General features: G+C 42.9%; 1 protein-coding gene across 21 annotated transcripts in view; it reads left to right on the top strand.

Moving 5' to 3' along the window:
• The window catches only part of CaMKII (Calcium/calmodulin-dependent protein kinase II), a 196,973-nt gene extending 169,454 nt beyond the window's left edge, over positions 1-27,519 (top strand). For 4 of the 21 annotated variants that reach the window (XM_084587662.1, XM_084587663.1, XM_084587666.1 and 1 more), the window contains 7 exons: positions 912-1,043; positions 1,221-1,289; positions 1,890-1,922; positions 2,198-2,273; positions 2,655-2,749; positions 16,858-16,972; positions 23,266-27,519. In XM_084587662.1, coding sequence (XP_084443788.1) covers positions 912-1,043; positions 1,221-1,289; positions 1,890-1,922; positions 2,198-2,273; positions 2,655-2,749; positions 16,858-16,972; positions 23,266-23,392 — 647 coding nt within the window. In that variant the 3' untranslated portion in view covers positions 23,393-27,519. The remainder of the gene's footprint in view (positions 1-911; positions 1,044-1,220; positions 1,290-1,889; positions 1,923-2,197; positions 2,274-2,654; positions 2,750-16,857; positions 16,973-23,265) is intronic. The other 17 variants (XM_084587674.1, XM_084587672.1, XM_084587676.1 and 14 more) reach the window with 10 other exon arrangements.
• The last annotated feature ends 4 nt before the right edge of the window (positions 27,520-27,523 follow it).

The raw sequence follows: 27,523 nt of genomic DNA, 5'->3' as shown, positions 1-27,523 counted from the left end.
CTCTTCAGTCAGCCACCTGTTATGTGATCGGTATAACAGCCTGTTCTGCTTGCCCTGAACAGAATACTAGTATATTGTGCTTTGTTGCGTAGTAGAGTTCCGTGAATGCAATTTTTGTTTTTCTTCGGCTATTGCAAATATGCCTTCATGCACTGCCTTGTTACTGTCCAATTTCTCTGCTTGCTTTAGCTTTTACGTTCTCTTGTCACTCGCTGGCGTTTGCTTATTGTTTGTTTTTGTCACTGTTGTCAGATGCCTGGAACATGTTTCTGACTTGGAAAGCATGACATGCTTGACAAATTGCACTGTTTCGATGTAGCTTAAAGAGCAAAGCTGTCGAGCAAACTTCACTTGTATGATGGTTTTAATTGAGCAATTTTTTCTTATCTTCCCCTCTCATAGTGCAAGACCGACTGTCTGTAAAAAAAAATAATTTGAGGTTTATGTTGACAGAAACTGAGCCGTACGTTGTAACCTTTGGAATGATTTATATTTTATGTATTTTATCGAACTGAAGCAAAGTTTTCTTTAGTCTTTTATTATACTGTGTGGAATGGTCAGAATATTAGGAACTTGTGAAGTTGTATTGTCTGTGGACAAAATCAGAAAAGAGAGTTGGCTGTGTATATATATATTTTTTTAATGCTGAGCAGATACTCTGACAAGGACTTATTTGTCAAATCTGAACCGGTGATATGGGAAATGTTATGTGAATATCTGTTGCTGGTGGTTGCCTATTGCTTATTCATGCAAGTGAAGAAGTTCGACGGTCACCACATTTCCACTTTAATCTTAACGAACACTGTCATGCGCCTTCCATGCCAGATACAGCAAAAAGGCTTATCAATGCACTCTTGCTATGGCTTACTCTTTTGCCTGTCTCCTTTTGTTCTCTTTTTTTCCCCAAAAAGTTAAATCGCCATGCTTCGATAGCAAGGGGAACCCCAAAAGCACGCAAGATATTGCACAAGTAGCAAACTTAGCTAGTGCAGTAGCCTCCCCCACATGCAGTGTGCCCACTATCACCTTTCTAAGTGCTTCAGGTGAGATGTTGGTCTTTACTATTATAAACCTCTTCATGCTAGTGAAAAGTGCTAGTCTTTTTTTATTATTCTTTGCTTTTCAAGCTGTAAATGCACTGGCACCCTTTGTGACTAAATTGAACTGGCCGCACACCTTTCCCTTGCATGATTCTTCATTTTGCATGTGTGCACGAGCAGATGGAGACGTGGGATCAGGAAACGCACAAACGTTACTCTGCAGTGGAAATTTCCAAGATGTGAAATGTGGTGGGTCTGAAAATATTTTTTTTTTTCAAATTTGGCGGTTTTCTAGGCGCAGGGTCAGTATGGTATTTTATTTAGTGGAAAGTGCTTTGTAATACTTGTTCCCTGTCCGGCAAAGACATGGCAGAAATTTTCTTTGGCCTTTTTTTTTATTTATTTCTCCGCAGGGCCTGTTAAGTGAGGATTATTCTAGCTGTGAGCTTTGCACAACGCAGGTGTGTTTTTGCCTGAGTAAATGGTGGCCTTACACTCTGCCTACGCCTTTGCACTGTGCTTTTTATCATTGCAAGTATGCCAGTGTGCATTGACAGCACTGTGGTGTGACTAGTACTATAGACTTTGCATGGAGTGTGTGCCATAGTTACTCAATATTACTTGGTGCTTGGGCCAGTAGCTTGATGCACACTAGCCATTAAAACACATTGGTGTGAACCACTTCTTAGCCTTATCTAGTCGGAGATCAATTTGCTTTTACCACCCTCTGCCTTTCTAATCTGTTGTGTGAGGAAGTCATTGTCTGTTGTTTGCTATCCTTGGTTTGATATAAATCCCTCAATGACACTCTAAACCTCCTTTCTTTTTTTTTTTTTTCTATGGTGTCAGCCATAAGGAACAATAATGGTTCTGCCCATGATCGTGAGTATTTTCCACATGCAATATCTTGCTCAGCTCTGCAGAACCATGCTGTTTAGCAGCCTGATTATACATGAAAGTGCATTGTATGCTTGTGAGTTGGAGCAGCTGCATAGGAAGTAGTCAGAGCTTTGAATGATTAATATATTGTTTTCCTGCTGCAATGCTGACTAGCAACTGCTAAGAACGAATATGAATTCTGCATTTTGGCTAAAAGCGTAAGGCGTTAGAATTCTTTCCGACTTCTGAGAAGACAAGTTCTGTGTGAAATTTTGCAGCTCGCAAGCAAGAGATTGTCAAGCTTACTGAACAACTCATTGAATCCATCAATAGCGGAGACTACGAAACTTACACGTGAGTAACATTGGCTGCCTCATTTGTTGGGATCCTTTTGGTTTTTTTTTCTTTTCTTCGTATTTTACGATCAGAATGTTGTGAGCTTTAAGGACATGCAACGTTGCAAGCTGCACAATATACTTGCATTCGTGACAAATTTAAGAAAAAGAACCACTAAAGTTTTGCTACGTACCGTCAAATAGCTGGCTAGTGGTCAGTTTTTATTGTGCCTTTTCACTCTGCAACAAGCTGTTTGATGGTTAGAAGTCTTGCTTGTGCCTACTTGCCATGTGAACAGGTCAGTTTTGCTATCACAGACTTCACAGTGCTTCACACCATGAACACGCTGTTTTGTATGTTATTTGTCTTTTTTTTTTCTTTTTTTTTTTTTTTTTTCAGAAAGCTGTGCGACCCCCACTTGACTGCATTTGAGCCAGAAGCTCTAGGTAACTTAGTGGAAGGGATGGAGTTCCACAAGTTTTATTTCGACAATGGTACTGCATGGTTCTGTTGATCTCGCTTTTGCAAGCGGCACTCTTAAAAATTAAGTAGAGAATTTTGTAGTTGGAGACACCCTAATAATGTGGCACTGCATGCTTACCTCGAGTTACATTGTGTAATACAAGCGTGATTTGCTTCATTGACCTCGGCTGTGCCTAACCTGCTATAAACTACTGCAGCCAGTAGGAAATGGCTTGTCCATTTATATGTTTGTGTGATGCTGTATTATGTGTGTGTCTTCACAGTGTATAGAAATGTGGCACTTGAGTTGAGAGCACACTATGGAAGTGTTGCTCGTACAAACCTTTGCCATTTTTCTTAGTGATGCTATAATAGCTAGTGGCAGTGTTTAGCATTTGGTTCACTGTACCACACCCGTTGTAAAACATGTTACAGCACACACAGCACCAAACTGTGACCACCTGCTCCTTTGACAATCTGCACAGAGTACAGCCTCGTCCACTTCTAGCTATGACATGGTCACTGCTTTCAAAGCGCATTACGTCCGAACTGTCTACACAGTAAAGCTAACTGGCAGTCTATGTGAAGCAACACTTCTGGGTCCCTCTGTGCTTGCATCGTTTTACATCGATATGCGCCTGGGTTTAACGCAGTGTTCCTTTGAAAACAGTGACTGTGTTACAGCTAGAAGTGGATGACTCTGTACACATACTGCACGGGTGACTGGTTTCAGCACTGACATTATGTATTTATACCAGAGCAGTCTTTGCACAAACCCATTATTTGATGCAAATGATTTGAATGGAAAACTGGGTTACCTGTCTGTAGCACGGCTGTTCATAGGTTTCACTTTCATTTTCGCTTTTTAATGTCTTCAGTGATTGAGCACTTGAAAGGCTGCTAAGACCTCCTTCTGTGCTGGCTATTATGAAGTTGTGAAAATGGAAAAAAAAAAAAGTCAGGGTTGTTCCTTGTGACAAATTTGTTGACAGTGTAGCTGTTTAAATAGCAGATTTTAGGAAGGAAGATTATTATATGTACAGGTTACCTGCTCATTCAACCTTGTAAGGTCTACGGGTAATGCAGGTACGTGCAAAAAAGTGTGCTTGCACCACCTACCGGCATGACATCTGCTGCTAATACTAGCAGTACTTGGGCCTACATGCAGCCTTTCCCTGACCGCTGGTGTTACCGCAGTGACTTGTTTTTTTTGTGACTGCAGCAACTTAAGCACGAGCCAGCATAAGCTTTCGGGGTCATTTGTGTTCTTTCTGACTTGAGGCTATAGGCTGTAATATTTGCATAAGACATCATACCATATGAAGGATGGTAAAGTGGGCTTTGTACAACGTGGCATCAAATAGTTTCGAGACTACCTCCGTTTATGACGAAGCATTTTACTCATATATGTTTGTACACTGTTATCTTCAAAATAACCTCCTTGCAAAAGCAGTACATGCTCCCAGCATCTCTGCTCCACAGTGATGTTAAAGTGACTGCCTTTTAGCAGCATCTTATCTTCAGGAGGAGGGTAAAGTCAGCAAGAGTTGAATGTAAAGATGAGATGTTGTTTCAGCAACTGAACTTGTATGTGAAGGGAGCTCCATGACAGGGTGCATTGTCTTTATTCTGACATGCTGTTTATGATGAAATTCCAGACTTGGCAATGCACGTGGTGAAATTAGCAACAGCTGGACAGCTCCCGATGTACATCGGATGATGTCTTTTGACACACTGACTAATGAAAGCCTGTGCTTCTTACAACTATCCTTGCAGCTTTGTGCTGCCCTCTGTTGGCGCGCTACAAAACTTGCGTTTTGATACTGCCTCGTATAGTAATTGAGTATAACGAATTCCTTGTTAATAATTACTTTTAACTAAGAGCCCTGTGTTATGGGGCAACCAGCTTTGTTTTCATTCTTTTTAAGTGACATGCTGACAGAAGGCACATTGTAGAAACGACATAACACCACTGATTTTTTGTGAGAGAGTGTAAGTGTGGGAGGAAATCAGTGGCTTTCTTTGACACCTTTTTATGAAGTGCAGTTGACTTTTCATGCAAAAAAAAAAATGTCATTAGTGTACCTGAAAGTAGAGTGTACTAGACTATCGTAGCTTCTTGTTTCCATAGATATTTCTCCTTAGTATCTCTTTAGAGCTGTGAGTAGCGGATGGAAGAAAGCTCATGTGCAGGCAGGAGAAAAACCACGCGTATGTCCAAGTGCCACTGTTAGCAGCAGTTGACGTGCAGGCAGGCAGCGACGATTCCTGCTAATGCTCGTGCGTTCTGCAAGTTTCGGCACGCAACTCTATCTAGCTTTCTAGCCTACTGTCTTTGCATAAATGGCTTATTTCGGAAGCAAAGCCATTACCCTTTTATAAGCTGCCTCCATGTCTCGTGGACATATATAGATGGTAAAATTTCGCTCAGGAGCGTTTTAAATTTGGTTGACATCACTTTCAAGCTGCCTTGATGGCTAGTTTTGCAGGAAATGGCATTAAACTTATGTGTCTGCGCCACAGTCTTTTCGATGTATAGAAAATTTTTTCATTACATTTGAACATTGCTTCAAGAAGTATTACGAGGCAGTTGATTGATGGAAAAAGCTAGAAAGTTGAACAGTTTTTTTTTTTATTAAATTTTTTACCGCCAATATGGTCTTCATTGAAGTACACAGTCACACATGTAAAAACAGACTATGAAGTAGGTCTATTGGCGAAAGATGAAAATATTCTGAGTGGATTGTTCGGTACTTCGGCGGTATTCAGCATGCAAAAAGTGGTATACATAGATGCATCATGGTCCATTTGCCGGCACTTGAAGCTAGTTGGATAAATATGTTGCACTATCATTATAAAGGGTTAGGATGTAAAGTTAAAAAATGTGTGGTGTCTTTTTGTATGGGACCTCAATCTTATGTAGTAGTCGGGCAGCATCTTCGGAACGAATTTTATTTTTGTGCTGCTAATTTATTGTTTGTTTGCCTTTTTCACTGTAGTCAGTTCTAGCTAAGAAAGATGCAGTATATTTGCACATTTTTTGAAAAGTTGTCAGTCTGGAAGACAGAGCTATATGATGTACAGGGTCTTTATTTTGGGGCAGAAGCTCAGGAAAGTTCCTGTGTGCAAACTCTTGATTTATTAAAAAGTGAACGTCACTCACAATATAGCATATTAGAGTCTACATCCATTGAGAAGTAATTCAACTTTTATCACCTTGATTCTCTGTACTAAGTGAAAAGCTGGTGTCGCCCACCAGTGCACTTCTTCATAATGATATGCTGAGCACTGGTGTCAAGTGACACCAGAAATAATGTAGATCATAATACGCTTCCCTGTTAATGATGTGTACACTACTTTAAGCCAGTACTAGTTTGTACACACGCATACTTTAGTCCTGCCTCCAAATACGGAAGTCCCTGTGTGGGGGGTATTGGCGATAATGAGAGCCGACACTTTTGTGATAAAAGGCTGCTTTTTATAATGCAGAGCCTTATTGCTCTCTTTGACAGTTATACAGATAAACTGACTTTTTATTTTGCTATAGTTATGGTTGCCAGGGATTTTTAATTATCTGAAGATTGTGTGAGCCCTCCACGGATCTTCTTTCATTTGTACATACCATGATCTTCTTCTTCCTCTTGTACATACCATCATCATTGTCCCGCGGCGCTGGCTCCAGCACGCGCTTGGGTTCTGTCCATCGGAATAAAACGCCAGACACGGCATCCGTTGCCTTGCCGTCTCGACCTTGCCGTCTCGACGTGGCCTTCTTCCACAAGTGGTGGAGGTAAGACTTGATCCCCTTGCCGTTTTGTGCCCTGCCTCTCGCTGGAGCTGCGTTCCGGTCGCTGTTTACCACCTGCCACCATCGTTATGTCTACCGAGAGTACCTACGAATCGGCAGGACCCTCTACCTCGGCTGCACCACCCCCTCCGACTGTGCCCACACGACAACGCGACCCGCCGCTGTTCGCTGGTCGTCGCGATGAAGACGTCGATGATTGGCTGGACACCTATGAAAGATGCAGTAACTACAACCGATGGGACGATGCTCTAAAATTTCTGAATGTTTCTTTCTACCTCATTGAGGTCACCAGAACCTGGTTTATTAACCGCGAACCCCACACCACTAACTGGACCACATTCAAGCAGCAGTTCCGCCAGTATTTCGCGGACCCAGCAGTTCGGACTGAGGTCGCGAAGAACAAGCTCGCCTCTCGCCTCCAAGGTCCCGATGAGTCGTACGCGTCTTACATAGAGGCCATACTTGCACTTTGCCGGCGTATTAGTCCCACCATGCCGGAACCTGAACGCGTACACCACATCTTGAAAGGAATTAATTCTGTGGCTTATAATACCCTGATTGCCCAGAATCCTTCTACTGTTGACGCCATTATTGCCACCTGCCAACGCATCGACCAGCTGCAGTCCTCCCGATTGCAGCCCGGCATTGCTGCTGGCCTGACCTCTGCTGACCTGGATCTGCGAGCACTGATTCGAGCCATCATCCGGGAGGAGCTCCAAGCCCTCAAGCCTGTCTGTCGACATGGGTGCGATCATTCTTCCGTACCTTCTAATGACGCCGGTCTTGTGGAAGAAGGCCACGTCGAGACGGCAAGGTCGAGACGGCAAGGCAACGGATGCCGGTGTCTGGCGTTTTATTCCGATGGACAGAACCCAAGCGCGTGCCGGAGCCAGCGCCGCGGGACGATGATGATGGTATGTACAAGAGGAAGAAGAAGATCATGGTATGTACAAATGAAAGAAGATCCGTGGAGGGCTTACAATATATTAGATGAAGGGTATCAGTTTGCAACCGTAGCATGAAAATATATAGCAATTTGCACAATCTTGGTAAACTTAGTTTTAGTTCAAACGTTTTTTAATTCGAGCACACTGCCATTTGTGGGATGTTCAAAATGCGCACTCCGGCCACAAGATTGTGGGTATGTTGCACTTTGTTACTACAAGTGCAAAAGACAGGCTGAATGTGGAGGTCCTGTTGTGAAGGTTACGTAATTTGTTTGACATAATGCCATGAAACTTTAATATGTTTTCATTAGGAGTGTGCATATTGAAATTTTCGAGTATGAATCGAATATAAATATGGGAAAAAAAATGCCTTCGAATATTGATTATCTAAAGTGTGAAAAAAAAAAAAAAATAAACCTGGGAAATTAAAAAAAATAGCAAGCATGGTTCCTCTTTTTATTTCAGAATTCACATGGTATTTGAGAAGAAAATAAAACTACAATTGAACAGAAGTCTATATCCTACTGAAACATCTAGTATAAATCTTATACAGGATTCTGTATGCAGGTTTTTTTTTTTTTTTTTGTACAGGAAGGACCTGTCAGCCCCTACAACTTGCAACTTGCTTTTTAATACCTTTGTCTTATGTTAAACTATCAAGCTACACTAGCAAGCTGACTGAGCATAAAGGAGTCAGAAGTCATTTTTTGTAGGTAGCAGCACAACTAACCCTCACTTGTTTGGTCAATATTTAAAGGAGCATAGACGCCTAAATTTTGCGCTCTTGTTTTATCCCTTGTAATGATGCGTTAGACATTACTGCTCATGGATTACCACGTAACATACACTTACGGCCGCTGAAACATTTATAATTGAATTTCTTTTTTCGCCTGTTTTGGTTTCAACCGCCCAGCGAGAGCTGCGACGTCAAAGTCGTCTAGGTCAAGTGTGAGATGAAAAAAAGCAACAATATAATCATTCCTCTGTCATTTGAATTCACTGCAACGCTATGACCAGCCTGCCTCAAGAACAGGAATCACAAGTGAAGAGGCAGCAATTATATTGCTGATTTTTTTTTTTTTAGCCACATGACCTAGACTTGTCACAGCCATCGCTCGGCTGCTGAAAACGAAACCGAAACTGGTGAGGAAAGAAAATGCAATTATAAGTTATATAGCGGCCATATACAGGAATGTCTAGCAGATCACTAAAATGAAGAAAAATGCCACCTAATTTTGGTGTCTGTACTCCTGTAAGTGACTTTATTTGCAAACATAGAGAAATAATTTTAAGCGCAGTGTGATAATCCCTTGTTTAAGTGTCTTGATAGAGCATCCCATGTTTGGCAGTGTGCCTCTGGATATGACTAAAAAAAAAAAAAAAAAATGTGGTACATGCTATAAGTACATGCTTGTGGGCAGAACTGGCAGAGTAATATATTTTCAGAACTTGACGCTATGTATATTTGAGGACAACCCAGAGGGCTATGGAAAGAAAAATGGTAGGGGTAACATTAAGAGAGAGGAAGCGTACAGAGTGGGTCAGAGAAATAACTCAAGTTACCGACATTCTAATGGAAATTAAAAAGAAAAAATGGGCATGGGCAGGACATGTATTGCGAAGAGAGGATAACCGATGGTCGCTTAGGGTAACAAACTGGATTCCAAGAGAAGGAAAGTGTAGCAGGGGGTGGCAGAAAGTTAGGTGGGCGGATGAGGTTAAGAAGTTTGCAGGGGTCAAGTGGATGGAGCTAGCACAGAACCGGGTTAATTGGAGAAATATGGGAGAGGCCTTCGTCCTGCAGTTGGTATAGTCAGGCTGATGATGATGATTTTATTAGGGCCGAAACCTTGACTGAGGTGACTGAAGTATTCTTATTCTGAAATGACTAAAATATTCTGAGTTTTCATTTGGAATACGTACTGCATGTTTTGACTTTGTGTTAAAGGGCTATAGACATACTCTTTGTGTGTCAGTTTATTTACAACAAATGGTCGTTTCTGGCATAGTAATTAAAAAAGGTCAGAAAAACTGAGCACAACATAACCAATAAATTATAGAAGAGTTTGACTTTGATGAGTCCCAGTGTGAGGCTCATGCATGATATACAGCTCACTGCAATGTTGGGGGCTGTATGAGCTTAGAAACTTCTTGGCTGTTGTTGGCTCCTACCTCGACTTCACGCTGACAAGCAACCTCAGATTCCACATCATGTTTTGACAAGCAGATACATGCCAAGATTTTTGTTCTGCTTGGACTACATGTTCCTTCATGCTGAGTTTCACGAGAATTTGAAAATTTCAAAGCTACTCAGCAGCCAGTGTTAAAAATTATACAAAATATTCTACTCTGACATGCTGGGTGAAGTTCCTACATGTTATATCCTTTTTGTCTGAAATGTTGTCTGCACCCCATTAAATAATTAGTTCTTGGATTAACTAATGGATCAGCTAATTGGTTGAGCATTAACTAAATAACTATCATTGACATTGCATTAGTTTCAGCTTCACATAGAATGAAGGGCTTTTTTGAAGCTTTCTTCAACTTGCATAGGATATTGCACGTTTGCTAAAGTGTCATGGTTTGACTATATTAGAAAAAACTACTGCAGGGAGTAGTTTTTATACTGCTTTATTTTCAAGTAATGCTTTCGTTCGCTACTTCTAATGTTGGATTTGATGTGATTTTTTTTTTCTCAAAAAGTAAGGCGGTGGATTTGAAAGATTGGGAGGGGAGAGGGATGGGATGGTCTTTAAGAAGAAAAGTAGATGGCTATGCACTACTTTTATCATATTTATTATAGCTAGAAGTTATGTTTTAGTGCACTCTTCCCTTGTAAATGTGTTAGTGAAAAAAAATGTGGTTTGATAATGTTAGTTGCAGATACTACTTTCCAACACAGAATTATACATTATGTCCAAACCGAAGCACATCATTATAAACCTTGTTCAGCGAATGTATGAATAAAAAAAAAAAGCCTTTTCTTTCTTAGTAATTATTTCATACCATACCCTGTAAGTGTAAATATAACTATTGAAGTAAAGGAAAGAATGCTAATTGTTTTTTTTTTTTTTTTTTCACTGTTCAAGCACAGGTGCTGATACTGCTCCGTGAACAGACCTTTTCTATTCCCTATCTTTGTTTATAAGCTAGCAGCTTGTATTTCACATTTTACTTTATTTGTACTGTGTTTATTCACTCATTACCTGGAATGTGTTCTGTGAAGCTCATGTAGAATTGAGGCACCTTGTTTGTAGTGGCACTACTCAAAAAAGAGAAGAAAAAAAAAAATCGAAAGGACGCATAAGGGAATAAAGGAGAACAATGAAGCAATACATATCGAACTTCTATTAACCAGCCCAAGAATTTCAGTTTGGGTGCAGAAAAAAAATATCAAGTATTATTGGACATCTTTTGTTAGATTCTTTTTGTGGTTTTGTGGTTGTTTTAGTGCTATATTGAAAACATATTTATTGGAACTAAGGCCCTTGAAATATATAAAAGTGAACAATAATGACATAGTGTAAGCCGAAATGGACGTTGTTACAGCTTTGTTTACAGCTTTGCCTTAAGAGTAGGCATAATAGCACCTTCAACACTGACTTTTCATTTCATGATAGAAAAATAATTTCTTGAATTACTTAAATTGATAAAAATTAATGTTACTGTAACGTCATTGCACATTCCCCTTCTAACACACTTGGTAATGACCCTTTGTGGCCTATGTGTATGAGGGCCTGGTTTGAAACCCCGAAGGCAAGAAATTTGTTCTATTGAATTTCGTATTTTTTCTTGCGTGTTTTTCAGTTCTGGGTTATGGCAACAGTGACAACTTTTTGACAAAACGAGCTGTATGCGCTATCGTGCAATATCCATCTCAACCCCAGTGCTCAATATAGCTACCCAAGTTGGCAACTGCTGCTAACTCGGCCATGTCATGTGGTCTCATGATGTCATGCAATGACCCTGTCGACCAGCCGGTGCTAACCACATCACTTGCCAACAGCCACCTGCGAGAGGCGTGCTCGTGGTATTTTTGCCCACTGTGCTCAGTGCTGAAGCTGACTATGCCAGATTTTCTGGAGAATGGGGCCTTTAGCACTATTACATTAAAGCATAGATGAGGTAGGTTTATAGCTGTCCAGAATATTGGTTACAACCTCCCGTTAAAATGCAAGGAAAGTGTAGGGCCTACCCTATGCCTTTGTAGGTGCCTTCTCATTGTAAAGCTGCTAGATTGTATATTGCATAGGTATTTTAAATGCCTTTACAAAGCCTTTAAAATGCTCAAACACATTTTTTGCACCTATAGTATCAACACTAACTTTAACTTCTGTCTGTAAGATCCCATTTGTATGGTGTATATAGACCAGTCCTGAACTGCCTATGGAGGCAAGCTTATATTACTGACGAGAATTTCAACGCAGCGGTGTTGTTAAATGTCCTGTTCCCCAGAAAATCTGGCTTTGGCATTGTGAGCGAAAAATCATGGGCATGGTTATGGCAGCTAGTGGCAGCCAGCAGCTGACATGGCCGAGCACTGGTTCTTCGATGGTTTGTGTGACTGAACGAGGCCACCTGGTATCGAAAGGATGTGAGGAGCTGGCTACGAAGTGGGAAGCTGGACTAGGAATCAACCTTCCAGTGCACTTGGATGCCGGTTCAGGCACACTACCCCTAGGTCACACATTCATACGACCTAGTTAAAGCGGGGCTTTTAGTGCTAGGTGCTAGAACGCTATCACGTTCTACCCTTAAAGGCAAAGCTTAAGTGTCCCCCATCATTTTTTTTTTTTTTACTTTATGCTTCTTGTAGTCCATCCCTGCCTTTGTTAATTGGTCACAGATGTCAGTGCACTCTGATGCTTAGGATGCAGTGCCGTGGCAAGAGAAGGAAAGGTGGTGCTCACCGTACATTCATTGTTGCCCTATGTAGGCTAAGAAAATATATCTGGAGAAGTAATGCTCGGTAATTGGCTAGAAGCATGATCATTTGGCCTGCTTTATTGTGTTCCCAAGAATTTGAAAGTGGAATCAATAGGGTAACTTGTTGGGTGATCCATCTGGCGGACTTTGTCCTGCTGGGATGTTGCATGACACATTGCCAAAACCAGCCAGCTGGAACTGTTGGAGCAGTGTTTGTTCAGTACTTCATTGTAGAAATAGGCTCTTTTAACATGTGCAGCTCTCAAATACTGGTCCTTCTTTCCAAGCTGTGCGAGTTTTTTGTGCTGCTAGTATTGGTGGTAGTGTGTGTACCAGTTGTTCTTGCAAGCCACTAAATAATAAGGCTTGGCTGTTGCTGCCATGTACCATTTATTAAGGCCTCTGGAATTGGCACTTCAATTCTGCTATAACAGGATAACTAACCCAACTGTAACATTATTGGGTGATTTCTAGAATCCGCCTTTTGCGCGAGTTTTCTGCGCATGCGCGAAGCTCCAGCGGCGACTGATGAAAACACACTGAGCGGCGTCGACGGCGCTTCTCGTCGCCGCACTCATAGTCAATGCACGGGGGCTGGAGGTGCGGTCACGTTCACAGCCTCGGTAAAACGATGCCAACCACCTGTGCCGCTTAAGGCTGCCACTCTCGAGGCATGCCGGGATGCAAGACGCTTTTTGTTAGGTTTTCTTCGGCGAGCCGCGACCTGCAACGGCGTGAAGCTTGGATTAGGGCAACTAAGCGTCAAGACGTGAATGGGCGACCTTGACAGCCGACTGCGTGCTCTCGACTGTGCGAAAAACACTTCGTTACAGGTATGTATGCATCTAAAAGAAATGTGCATGATGAAAAGTATCTACCGGAGTTTGCACCAAGCCTGTAACCCACCAGTGATAGCCGCAATGAGCATTTGTTCGGGGCATCTGATGGCGATGTATTTTGTCATTTGTTTTATTTATGTGCGAAGGGGCCGGGTAGCGCAGATATCACAGGTGGCTGTGTGCGCTAGACCGTAATATTTAGCATGTTTTATCGCGACTGCCGCCTGACCAAAAAGAAGAAAAAAAAGAGTGTTTGTTGTGATGCACCGCCGTTAGCGAGCCGAGTGGCTGAGCTGGTCATGAGGCTCGCGAACGGCAGTGCATTAAAACGCCGTATTTTTTTTCTTGTTAGTGAGGTGGCAGTCACGATAAAACATGCTAAATATTACGGCCTAGCGCACACAGCCGCCTGTGATATCTAAGCTACCTAGCCCTTTCGCACATAAAGATAAGAAGGGACAAAATACATCGCCTTCAGGCCCCGGTGCAACTGAAGCAATCACGCACCGAAGAAATCCTCATTGCAGCTATCACTGGTGCGCTACAGCCTGGGTGAAAACTTCAGTAGGTACTTTTCATCATGCCTATTTCGCTTAGATGCATACATACCTGTAGTATCTGTGTTTTTGCCGCTCGGAGCATATGACGCACTTGACACTTGCACGACGCACAGTATTTTTTTTTTAATTAAAGGCTCGCCTTCGTGCACGCCAAAGCATCCGGACTTTGTTCCTTTAATGTACGCAATCAGATGCACTTCGTTAGGGAACTTGATAATCGTCGTCTTCGTCCAACCGTTTGCAACGGCAAGGAAACCGCCCGGCACAATAAATGAGTCTCCTGGAGGGTTCATGCTCGTTCACTTGCAGAGTGGATCGCTCTGGACGTAGAACAGGGTTGGTTCCTGACCGAGATGTGCATCCGATATGTAGGAGATTCACATGTGTCGCCAAGTTGATTCCGCAGAAATCGCGGCGGAGGCAGAAATGAACGTTGGAGATCTTTTCACAACAGAATGACCATTCTCTGCGCACCGAGAACCTTTTCACCACTGTGACCACATCCGTTCTGACTCCTGAGGCCAGAAACCGGCTACAGCTCTGAATCATCCATTGCCAGAAAAATGCAGTGCGTTTCCTGCAGGTGTGCATTCCGGCCGGGACAATGCCCTTTTCACGGGGTGTGTATATGTGACTCTCTGCCGATCTTCGTGGATGAAATCCTATAGCTGCACGGTTGTAGATGACGCGAGGAGGAAGCGACGCCCATTGCACCATGCCGGCGCCGCGGTAACCGCATTGTGCTCGGTAACTCAAGACATCCCGCGCATATGCGCCGCTCAAAGTCACAGGAGACGATTCTACCTAGCTCTGCAGCATCAACAAACCCCTGGCTGCTTTGCCCTTTGAGATCCCTCTCTCTCTCTCTCTCTGCCCCCACGCTCTCCTGTCTGCCGAAAACCTGCACGCTGAGAGCGTCTCATTCTGTTACGTCGAACACGGCCTGCGCTACACAATACGAAGATAGTATATGCGTACGTGCGTTATGAGTGGATTGTGAAAACGCTCTACCTTCCCCCATACTGCGTGAACATGATATGCTGCAATCACTGTCACTACTTTCCGCTCCGAGGCCAAAAAAGGGGGGAAGCTTTCGCTTTCTACCAGCGTTGGCATGGCCATATCGTATGGTGCGCTTTCGCGTTGTCTGCTACACTGCCGCTCAATGTGTTTCCCGCCCGCTCCCGCATGATGGCGCCACATCCTCGCGCAAAAGGCGGATTGAGCGAGATTTTTCGCATCGCATAGGTAGCCAAAGCATTTTTCAGTTATTCATTGCGTGCACTTCTCTGTCTTATTGGCCATGTAACCTACATCTCTGCGCTGTCAGCAAGCCTAGCCATATGTGTCTAGCCATATGTGTCTAGTCATATGTGTCTAAGCGGATAAGAAAAAAAAAAATCCACATCCGCTGTATATTAAGCCCAGCAGTGGTGTCCATTGCCATATATATATCTGAGATTTGTTAGTGAAAGTATTTTGTGCCCATAAATTTAGCAAAACATGGGGATCTTCTACACATTTATTTGTTCTCTAATATTGACAACTGTTGGTTGCTTAGAGCTGGATTCCAAGGGAAGGAAAACGTAGCAGGGGGCAGCAGAGAGTTAGATGGGTGGATGAGGTTAAGAAGTTCGCAGGGGTAAAGTGGATGCAGCTCGCACAGGACCGGGTTAATTGGAGGAATATGGGAGAGGCCTTCGCCCTGCAGTGGGTACAGTCGGGCTGAGGATGATGATGATGATGGCAGTTAGATTATAGGATCTTGTTTCAGTTTAAAAGGATGGCCTTAAGAAAATCGCATAGTCCATTCCACTGAGGTTTACCGCTTCCTAGGAAGGCAATTTACTGGAAAGGTGTGGATGATAAGTAACACCATGTACTTTCTGAGCGGTAGGATTTACAGTTAATTATGATCGCATTGCGATAAATCAACTCATTTATGCTGTTTGTGTCCCTAACAGTTTAACTGCATGCCACATTATATTGCTATACTTACAAATCTTTTGGTGACTCTGTCGGTAACTTGCAGATTATAAAGATAAGGTTTGCGACTTAAAAACTCTTACGTTTAGAAGATTGTAAGTAGTGAGGCGCAATGTGCCTTGTTCAGAAATAAAGGCAGCTGCTGTAAGAGGCAAATGACTGGTGGTGTACCCATATATTCGTCACCAGGTGGACGCCCGAGAATGCTTGAACAAGAATACATATTCTGCACAAATACTAAAACAAACAGAATACTGCAGGTGTTACTAACCCAGGGTGTCCTTTACAACAAAACTTGCTTTGCATGGCTGTGTAGTGGACTAAATGCTTAGCTTCACTCTTTTGTTGCAGGCAATAGGCATAGTATTGCATAACTGTTTGTGCAGCCGTAGCGTAACTAATGCAGGAATGGCTTGTTTTTACTAATACGGAGGGCATGCACTGATTTTGCCCTCGATTATTTTTAATGAGAAATGTTTTGTCAACTCTAACGGTCCAGTTATGCAAAATGTTTAAGCAGTGGTCTGGATGGAGGCTGTGAGAAATATTTTACGGATCGTCTCTGTAACTTGGCTCTGGGTATAAATTGATCCTGCTGATTGACTCTGTCTCCTGTGCTTTGCTTAATGCTCCACCAATTCCTGGAATTCAACAATATGGGTGAGAGTTGAGTCTGTAAAGGCATACTTGTCCTTGTGTGTGTACTTTCAGTTTCTTTTTTTTTTTTCCTCTTTTCAGCCTGTACTGATGTCTCGTATTTTTTTTTTTCTTAGACCATTTCTGTGTTTTTTAATATTACTTATAGTCTTACAAGTAGTGCGTGTGGTCGCAACCTGTAATGACTGCAGTTAAAGTTACTTGTATTAATAATACATGTTCCCAGACTTGCAAACAGTTCGCGCAAAGCATGGCACTTTGAATGGAAGCTAAATAAATCACTTCATGCGTACATAGGGTCATAACTTCTATAATAATTGATGTGCTAGGAAAATGGTGGTGGTGGGGAAGTAGCTTCTATGGTGTCAAGTTGGCGTGGCCTGCATTCAGTGTACAAATGTGCTGTCGTTTTTCCAGGCGCAGGAAAGAGCTACAAGTCACAGAACACAACGATAATAAACCCTACAGTGCATCTACTAGGGGATGATGCTGCCTGCATTGCTTACATTCGGCTGATGCAGTACATTGACAGGTGTGCCTTTTGGTTACTCTAACCGCATAATAATGTAATAATGTACAGGCCATATATACAGGCTTGCAGCAGCTGGTTTCTGATATTCATTGCTCAGTGTCACATGTGTGTTGCAATATCTGATGTTCCCTAAACCTGTGAGGGTTCATTGGTTTGTTGCATATAGTCTAAATGCACGTCATCTGAATGCACTTGAGCGTTCAAACTGGTAGGCTAATTTGAATAGTGTAATGCATTTGTACTGTGTCCTTCATAGCTTAAGTCTCTTGTAAACCCGATCCCAGACCATGATTCAATTTAAAAATATGATCTGCCAGACATGTTTTGCTGAATTTAACTGGATGCACTAAATTCACTTTTGCGCTTTAAACGCCTGATGTTTAATGCTGCTCAAATTTTAAGAAGCAGAAATAATTTAATGATTAATTCATGACCTTTGAGTCAGATTTCTCATCTGTGAGTTGCTTACAACAAAGAGAAACCGAGGATGCCAAATAGCAGGGGTGTAACAGCTGCGGCAATTGCGCTATTTTGGTGCAGCTGCATATTTCCGCGCCATAAGAGTGAAATTTGTTAAATTTTTCTCCACACTGCTTCAAAATGCCCCGAGAAGCCACAAAAATTTGCCATACTCGGGGGCAACTTTCTGCGCCCGTGATATGGCCAGTCACAACATTTCAGACACTGCAGTGCGTATCACTGGCCTTTTAGCTTTATTTTGAGATGGCGTCATGCCGTCCTAAGGCCTACTCATAGTTTTCTCTGTTGCATTCACGTACTTCCTCCACTCTGAGTACGCTGAACCTTTGCCGTTTTAGGATGTTTTACCGCACGAGTCACAGCTCTTGCGATACGTGAAGTCTCCATAACACAAAGGGGCCATTTGTAACGAGGCACCACTGCTACTGCATCGCACTGTGAAAAGGGACGTTGTGGTACTTGTGATTTCGGAACAATGCTTAACCTCTGTGTTTTAGGTGCTGCATGCTTTTAATGGGTGGAGTTCTAGTTTTCTATGGGGCTCTTGGAAGTTTTCGGTATTTTGCTGGGCCATTCATGTAAAGCAAGGTTGTTCTTATGCTTTCTCATCAACAGACTCGCTTCCCCGCCATCAGATAGTGTAGGAGGTACGTCAGTTATGGCTTCTGTGTTAGTGCTAATATAGCTTGAGGTGGTACATGTGAAATTTATTTCCGGCATCGGCAGGTCGGGAAACGTGCAACAGCATTGAATTCCATAATGCCCCAGTGGAGCCCAAGACAGCCATAATTACATTTATGGAACTTCGAAATACTATAAATTGTGCTCTGTGCACAAAATATATAACCTAATACTCGAGTCATCGCCTACCCCCTTTTAGTCAAGTATATCGTGTCTAAAGCCACAGAGTCATCATCAGCCCATAGAAAGCGTAAATCAAGGGCTAAAGACGTGCTCGCTCATTGGCTTTCTTTGCTTACGACCTGCTTTCTTATCTGCTTTTGACATTCGCCGTTTCGACTTTTGGTTGCTGTTTTTCTTTTCTTTGTCTTTTTTCTGTGTCAGCTTTTGAATCAACATTTCGTTTTTATTGCGAAAGCAATACTACTCTAGGTTTCGAGCCTTCAGCGTAGTGTGGCCGGTAGCCACGTCTTACCCACGTGAAACTGTGACGTCAAACCCCACATGAGCTGGCAGGAGCTGCCAACTTAGGTCTCTCGTTTCACATGGGACGGTTATGTCAGAATCAGCCTGCTAGGACCCTGCCATTCACGTTACCCCTATAGGCCACTAAGGCACGTTTAAACGGCTTGGTTAAAGCGGAGCTTTATATGGTGGACTGTGGAAGAAGAAAAAGAGAAGAAAACTCGTTCACCCGCATCTAATGTTTTCGCTCAATATTTGGTTCAGCAGTGTTGAACCGTTGTAATTTTTTTTTTTTTTTTTTGTACTGGGCTCGCTTTGGGCACAGGCTGGTCGCAGTCATGGCTTCGAATTGAGCTCTTCTGTAACTACCCTCGCACGACACAAGCTGTGGATTTCGCAGACAGTAAAACATTGTTTTATGAATCTTGTGAGCAAGATACAATCCTGTGATTATGATTGTTAAACCGCGATAATGCAAAAAAAAAATGCATATTCTCTAGCTTTTCCATGTTTCTTTTGGTCCCCGAAGTTTGACAAATTAACCTCCTCAGATTTACGGCTCGCATTCCTTTTCTTTTTTTTTTTTTTAGTGGGATAGTAGGCCTTATTTACAAAAATATGCATTCATACGGTTCGATATGCACGTCTTTTCATTTTTTCGGGTTTAAGGGGAGACACGGGGGAGACACGGGGAAACTCTCTTCTGCACTGAGAAAATTAGTCCATACATGGCAGTCTTCAGAGGGAATCGCAAAGAGCATTAACTGGTCCTGTGTGTTCATTCCATGTTTCAAACTACCGTGGGGGCTGCGGAGCTCCTTTGCAAATTCATTTTGCTTGTTATCAATTCTGGTAGATATTCTTTTGAAGAAAAGCTTTTGTATAAATTTTCAATTGTTTGCTACTTTTACTTGCACATGATTTTTATGTTTTTATGTATAAACTTCAGCTCAGTTCTTATCTGTGAATTATGCTATGTTGTGGCCAGAGCTTCATGTTAAAAATGACTCATTATTGATCAGTATTGTCCATGAGCTGACGATAAATATAAAATTTATGTAATTCCTCTCAGTGTCATGCCTTGGGAAAGAAGTGGTTCTGAGTACTCTTTCAAACTAGTATGTTTTTTTTTTATTGCTGTAATGCAACCAGGGCTAAATGCAAAGATTGCAAGTTACTGTTTTTTGCTGCATAAGTATACTTTAGTTTCGTGTTTCCTTTTTTTTCTTTCTTGAAGACTGCTGCCAATTCATGAGACTATGAGTCATAAAAAAGAGATAAATGTTAAGGTACTAGAAACTATCTACAGACTACACAGAGTCCTTCACAGGAAAAAAACAAAAACAAAATACCAGGGACCCCGCTGGGGCGGCACAGTGGTTAAGGTGCTCGACTGCTGTTCCCAAGGACGCGGATTTGGCGGCTGCTTTCCGATGGAGGCGAAAAGCAAGGCGCCTGTATGCTGTGTGATTTCAGTGCACGTTAAAGAACCCTAGGTGGTCGAAATTTCCGGAGTCCTCCACTACGGCGTCTCGTAGCCTGAGTCGCTTTGGGACGTTAAACCCCACAAACCAAACCATAAACCAAGCCAAAATACCAGGGAGATTGTAAGGCAAAGCAACAATCTTTCCGCTAACGTCCGCCACATATTTGCAGCTGGAGAGGATTGGATCAGGGATTAGGAAGAGACGTCATTATAGCCCTTGTGCCAGAGAAGTTGCAAATGAGACAAATGTTTTACTTTTGAGAGTCACATGGTGATAAGGATACTGCTGAAAATTTCATGCTACATTTAGCCTCCTGCAAAGGAAGCGAGGAGGCACTGAGTGTCTTTGTAGTTATGAGAAGTGCATGCGACTGTTCAGACATGGGATTTAGCAGAAAATAAGACCGTGGTCCAATTCTATGAAGTTTCTGTGAAAGCTGTATTGCCATCCGGAATGACCTTGTAATTTAGGTCACCAACTGGTCGTAGCACCTTGTACGGTCCAAAGTATCGGCAGAGGAGTTTTTCGCTGAGGCCCTGTTGGCGTATAGGAAACCAGACCCACACACGGTCTCCAGTTGCATACTGAGCATCACGTGTCTGAGGTTGTAATGTTGGGCATCTCGGCGTTGCTGAATTCGCAGCCTGGCTATCTGACAGGCCTCTTCGGTGAGGTGTAGAAAGGTATGAACATCATCGTGCTGATTGTCATCCAGATGTGGCAACATGGCATCAAGCATTGTGGTCACTTCGCGACCGTGGACTAGGCGGAAAGGGGACATGTTCATTGCTTCCTGGACCGCCGTATTGTAAGCGAAGGTGACAACGGTAGCACTTCATCCCATGTTTTGTGCTCCGCGTCGACGTACAGTGAGAGCATGTCAGCAATTATCTTGTTCAGCCGTTCGGTCAAGCCGTTCGTTTGAGGATGATATGGTGCCGTCTTTCTGTGTCCTGTATGACAGTGATGCAAAATCTGCTGTAGCAATTCAGCTGTGAATGCAGTACCCCTGTCAGTGATCAGAGATCCGGTGCACCATGACGCAGAACAATCTGATGGAGGAAAAGTTTTGCTGCTTCTATGGCTGTACCATTGGGTAGAGCAGATGTTTCCGCGTATCGTGTAAGGTAATACAGTAAAAGCTCTTTAATTCGAACTTCACGGGACCGGGGAAAAAAGTTCGAATTATCGAATGGCCTCGAAAAAACTGACAAGAACCTTTTGTATTACAATAAATGTACGGTATTTAGTTGGGTAACGAACTCGCTCACATAATGAACCCACCCAGTCCCGATTTGTGCCTACGAATCTAAAAAAAATAAAGGCGTCAGTCGTTAGCGCGTCCCTTCGTTTTGCGTCGTCATGGTCGACAACACATTTCTTGGCAGTGAGCCAAGATGCTGTGCAGCGATAACGGCGTGTTTATTTTTTTACTTTAGCTCCAGCAGGGGGGGGGGGGGGGGGAGGAAGCGAACTTGGCAAAGTGCCAGTGCTTATCCGGTTGTGCAAGCCTCGTTTTCAGTACGTTCACTTTGTCATGCTATGAGCGACTGGGGCAGGCGCCGTCTACTGCCACTCCAATCATCGGAACGTGCGATAGCAGCAAGCGGCTTATGAAGCAAACGTTGCTAAAACCTGGCGTCATGATCGCGGCTGACTCGCGTGCTTCCGTTAACAACTGATAGGTGTAAGGATGGATGGCTATCGCAAAAAAAAAAAAAAAAAAAAAACAAAAAAAAAAAAACGTTTAACCGATTGTGCTCGTCCGAGATCATAGCCTTTCGTGGGCGGTGGCTGGGACCGCGCCGATAGTACTTATCCCTATTTCCAAATTAACAGGGTTGGAATTAACGAGTATTTAGTTGCGACCTACGGAGGTTGCGCGGGAGAGAGCAGGCAGCCGCCGCCGCGGCCATGCACTGATCTTGCCGCGGAGCATGGGTTGTGTATCCCAGCACCTCCACCAGATGTCACAGAGCCAGGTCTAGCAGAAGTCACCGAGCAGAAGTCGCACAGTGGCAGCGAGCTAGGTCAGGCCAGCGGCTCAACGTCATAACTTCGGCTTCCTCGTCTCGAAGAACCAAACGCTCGCGATAAGCACGAAGCAATGATGAGGAATGCGTTGTCAATATTAATCTCCTTGTCACATTAGAACTTGATATCACAATGGCTTTGGCAGATCCCAAGAAATTTGTTAATCCGATTTCACCTGTATTTTCTCATCAATTTTTCCAATCTTGTTGCCCTTGAAGGAAAGAAAAATTCCTTACTCGCAAAGTGCATCACCACTTCCAGGGCATTCCTCTTGATCGACAGAAGTGTTTGAGGTCCACTCAAACTACTGTGACATAAAGATTAGTGATTTGTTCGCACACGTGAAAAGCACGGGGTTTATTAGGTAAAAAAAAAAAAAAAAAAACGTTTTCTTGTGTACATGCTCAGAGTAATTACTAAATACGAGTAATTATTTGGCTGCCATGCACTTGTACACATAGTATGTGAGCTGAATTGTTTTGACATGATGAATGGATGACGGTCATTGTGGGGTGATGACAGGTTTTTGTGCTGTAAAAGTGGCTTAGGCCTAAAGCTGCGACTCAAAGCAACCTTTCAGGCACCACACTGCACCAAGCCACCTCGCGGCAAGCATTGAAAAAGGGGAATAGATATTCATATTTCTGGTACTGGCCCTCTCAAGATGGCCTCCACAAGAATTGTCTTGAAGAATTGATTCTGATTTCTTTCGGTCATTTATGGGACGGTTAGCAATCTGCTGCCATTAATCATTTCATATCCTGATTTTTTTTTTTTTTCTTCAGGTTTTAACCATTTACACCTTTAAGCTTCCTTGAGTGCATATGCATTGAAAAGGGCTTTGTGGCTGTGACAGTTGGGCAGTTGTGACATGGGCATGCCAAAGCGTAATCGTCTAGAAGAATATAGGGCACAATTTTGATGCCCCTTGAACTAGTTTGAGCACCTTTAACAGAGTAATTTTGAACCGGCTGGGCATATTTGCTGAGAATAAACTCTCCGACCCTTGGTTGGTTATGGTGTGTAGAAGTAACAAGCTTTTTCTCTTTTTTTTTTTTTTTGGTCACAGGAGAGTGCATTTTTATGCTGGCAAACAGACGTGAGAGTTGGCCATCTTTGAAGCAGGTTTCGCACTGTTCTGTGCAGGGCGGGCATTCCACGCACACGGCAGACCGAGGAGACTCGTGTGTGGCACCGAAAGGACACCAAGTGGCAGAACATCCACTTTCATCGCTCGGGGAACTCTGCTGGCATGCACCCTGATCCCAAGTAGCCAGGACCCTGCTAGAACCTTGGCTTCTTCTCATGGTTCCACTCACGCCCTTACCCCCCCCCCCCCCCCACCTCTTTTTGTTTGGTACCTCTGCAAGTTGTCATACTCGCCCGTGCCACGGTTCTGGCAGCCCGCACCGAGAGAGACCTCCTCCAGTTGATGTTTGTGGTTCCATCAGCAGCAGTGTTGGGTGCTGAAACACAGCCAGTGTACTGTGGGATTGTTGAGATAGGCTCTGCGTTGGGCATCTGTGGGGTGCATCTACTGGTGAATGTAGCGAAAGGCTGGCAGCCTCGCTACAGTGCAGCAAAGATGTGGGAGGTTTTCGCACGCATTAGAAGAACCTGTGCACTACTATCACCTTAGCTAGGGCCATCTATACATGGGCTGAAAATGTTGCCCTCTTGTAAGTTGCTGGGCTGGCCTCAGCTCTCCACTGCAGCTGATCTTCTAGTGTAAACCCTCTTGGGCCCACTTGTTGCATTATGTTTTATCTCGCGCCTGGTTTCTGTTTTTTTGTTCAAAGCACTGTGTGTGTGAATTATACCTCTGCAGGTTTGACCTCTGACAAAGAGGTCAAGAGCTGTCATGGACCTGCCCAATCTTATTAAGGCTTGACCTCAATTACCCTTTTGGCAACTGAAGGTCACTGTACCACATTACCATTTCAGCTGGAGTGTTTTATCCATTGCACTTGTTGCCCCCTTATGCCTAAAGACATGTACTCAGTCATGAATTGCCTTTCCTATACTACACTCACTCTGTAGTTAGCTGACATGTAAACATTTTTTTTTTTGATGGTTACACTCTCAGTGCAGTGAAAGAAGAAGAACCTTCTCTCCAGAGACGGGCTTTCCGTTCGTGCTTTGTTATCCAATCGTAGTAACGGAAAGAAATTTGGGTACATGATACACCTCGCATTGCGGGCACCTAATCCTGTGACATGAAAGCTGTGCTTGCATAGTGCAGTGCTTTAGGTGCGTGTCTTATTAGACGTGGTTGCACTGGCATTATAGGAAATGTAAGGCATACATCGAGGGTAGTTGCACCGTACAGCTTTCCTTTTGCACACAGCAAAACACCTGTTCTCTGCAAGCATCATAGAATGCGTCTCTGAACCAGAGCACAAAACACAGTTATGTGCTTAGGGCTGTGAAAGGCAGAATCTGATCATTTTTTTTTCTCTTGTGTTGTTGTTGTTGTTGTTGTTCCTTTCTCCTTCTTGTGGCTTTGAGGAGTGGACGTCTTACATTCGCAGTTGCAGAGACGTAACTGAACTTGTAGGCCTCCTTCTGTTGCACAGTTCTGGCGAGAAGTGCCAGAATGTTGAGTTTTGTTGCCTCTGCCACAGGAGTGCAGTTATCAGCAGTAATATTAGGGCTGAGACAGAGAAGGGGACTGAGCAACCTACCTCTTGCCTCACGCCTGCAGCCAGCGGCCGCACCTTTGGGCGGCCGGGGGCTCGAGTCGCAGCACCTGCAGTCGTGCTACACAGCTGCTGCATGCTGCGGGATGCCCCAGTGCAGCCTTTCTTTGGGGGAAAAAAAAAGTTTCAATCTTGTGCGTCTTTGTGCATGTATTGTGCACTGTGATACCTGTTTGGCTTCTTCTTTTGCTCTTGTCGGAGAGGACAAAGAGAGCACCCTATCCCTCGTCTCTGGTGCTGTTCGCTTGGATACGCTTTCTCTGTGGGCTCTCCCGACCCTGTTTTTGCATTTGTGATGTGATGTCGGGCTCTGAGACATGCACAGTTGTATGCTTCGCTGCACTTCCTGCATCCTTCACTGTGCAATCGGCTTTTCTCCTTTTATTGAAGACATGCATTCTTAACTTTCGTGTTGAAAAACTGGTATTTGCATGTTTTTATTTTGTTTGTGCTTGTTTTGTTGACATAAAATTTTATAACAAGTTTTTGTTATGGTGCACATGCCTCTTAAATGCGAGAGACGTGTGCAGCCGTGAAGAGTTCTTTATATTGAGCCTGATATTTATAAATTAAGATATACACTCTCCTAACAAATTTGTTTTCATTCCTTGGTGCACTCTTCTTTTTTCATTGTTTGGAATGCAAACTTTATCAATAAATGTTTTGTATTCATCAGGGACAAGAGCTTTGTGCTTATAAACAGCTTTTCAAAAGCCACACCTAAATAAACAGACGACCATATCGTAAATAACTTGTTTTTGTAAGCGGTATTGGCTATGCAACACGTTAATTATTTTTTTCTTGGGTGCCTTTACACATCCAACTTAGTTGTCTTGTAAAGAGAAAAACTAAAGCAAGACCAATTCATGGCAGGTATGCTTTGGTTTCCTAATGCATAATGAAAAATTAACATTTCTTTTTTTTTCTGCTGTAGTGATTTTTTCAGACTAAACACTGTTCCTTGCTTTTAGTGCAATATTGTAACAAGTTCAAACTTTAAGGCCGAAAATGTCTAGCATGCCTTTAATTCAAAGAGCGTTTGTCGTGTCACGTGCACTTGCCTTGTTTTCCTCTGCCTGCAGTCGTGTTTTACAAAGCTATGTCGACCCATGCATGTAGTTCACATACTCTATGGAGACATTGAGGAGGATGGTTGCTTGCAGTGTTCTGGTAATCCAAAACCCATTCAACCACAACGCAAGACCTTTTGTCCCGCTTGAACTTGTTCTGGATATCACAATTTGCTAAATCAAGATTCATAACATCTATTTCCATACTCATGTTTGTTGTCTGTGCTTGTTAATGTTGAAAAGGTATACTATATCATTTGGAACTGTAAATCGCATATGCTGACATTCAAACAAAAATTTGGATTATGACGCATGCAAAGAATCCATTTGAACGTCTGACTTTTGAGAGCTGACTGACAGCTGTAGTTCTGCCTTGTTAGCAGAGAGCTAAGGGGGCAATCTTTGTACCAGCCTTGTTCAACACTCATGCTAGTCTTAATGCATCTACTCAGCTCAAAAAATAAGGGGCTTTGTGAGGTAGGAGAAAATTTTGCTAATTAGTTTACACTGAAAAAAAGTGCATGTCTCTAAGTATGCCCTGTCTAGGCGATTTAGAACAATGAAGTGACTTGTAGCTGGGATGAGGTGGTGGACAAGAGCTTTCAATTGAAACCACACTGCTGATTCTATGAAGGCAGCAACACCATCTAGGCCGTTTTCTGCACGGTTTTGTGCAGCTTGCCTTCAAATTAATGTGCAAACGTGGCATAATATGCATTATACCCTGCATATTCATAACTAGAAGGTTGTGGTACATGTAATTGCTTTAATGCCTTCAAATACATGCGCACTTGACGTTTAGGTGATTTGCATGAAGATATCCCTCAATGAAAATATAATTTTAGTAATGTTTTCTAAGCAGCTTCTGACCGCTTGCCTCAAGTCAAACTTTGGACACCTGGCATGTAGGCAAAGATCACAACTTTGTAGGTAGACAAGTATGAGCTTTGACGTAACTAACAAGATTGCAGTTCGTCAAGTGTGAATAACAAACCCAACAGCTGGCACAAGTGGAGCGAATACAAAACCATTGGTGGACCTCCCAGTGTGCAGTTTGTTGACGCTGTTTTTCAAGCCTCTGCTGTACCAGCTGGCATTGGAAAGTAACTAGCTGAATGATGCTCCATCGCTTGGTTGTAACTTGAGCATGTTTCACCAGTGAATGTCTGAGTATAGACTTCAATGGACTGTTCAGGCCTATAGTGAATGTAAGCTTTTGTAAATCTCTCTAGATATCAGCACAAAAGACAGCTAGATTCCTATTCAAGTAACTTAATTCTCTAAAGAGCATCTCCTACATTATAAACTAAACGGTAAATTTAAGAGGAATGCATGTTGGCATTCTTCATTGTGTCAAAGAGTGCGTCTATATTCTGCGTAAAGTTGTGCAAATGAAACACATGCTTGCAGTCTGGTTGTTTGAACGAGGTTCCACTCGCGATCCATGTACATGTATCATTTTGTATTTTAATATATTCAGCCTAGATTTAACTGCAGTGTGAACTTTCCTCTATGGAGCCTATTTTTGCTCCTCCCCATTGTCCTTTTTCTTCCTAGATATATATTACAGTGTGTCACCACCTCCCCTACAATCTCCATCTTTTAACAATAAAATTGGTTCTTCAATCTTGGCTG

The sequence above is a fragment of the Amblyomma maculatum genome, chromosome 1, assembly GCF_055883805.1.
Source record: "Amblyomma maculatum isolate TAMU_Amacu chromosome 1, ASM5588380v1, whole genome shotgun sequence".
NCBI classification, from domain to species: domain Eukaryota; kingdom Metazoa; phylum Arthropoda; class Arachnida; order Ixodida; family Ixodidae; genus Amblyomma; species Amblyomma maculatum.
Note: the sequence above shows the minus strand (reverse complement) of the source record. Positions and strands in the feature narration are given on the sequence as shown.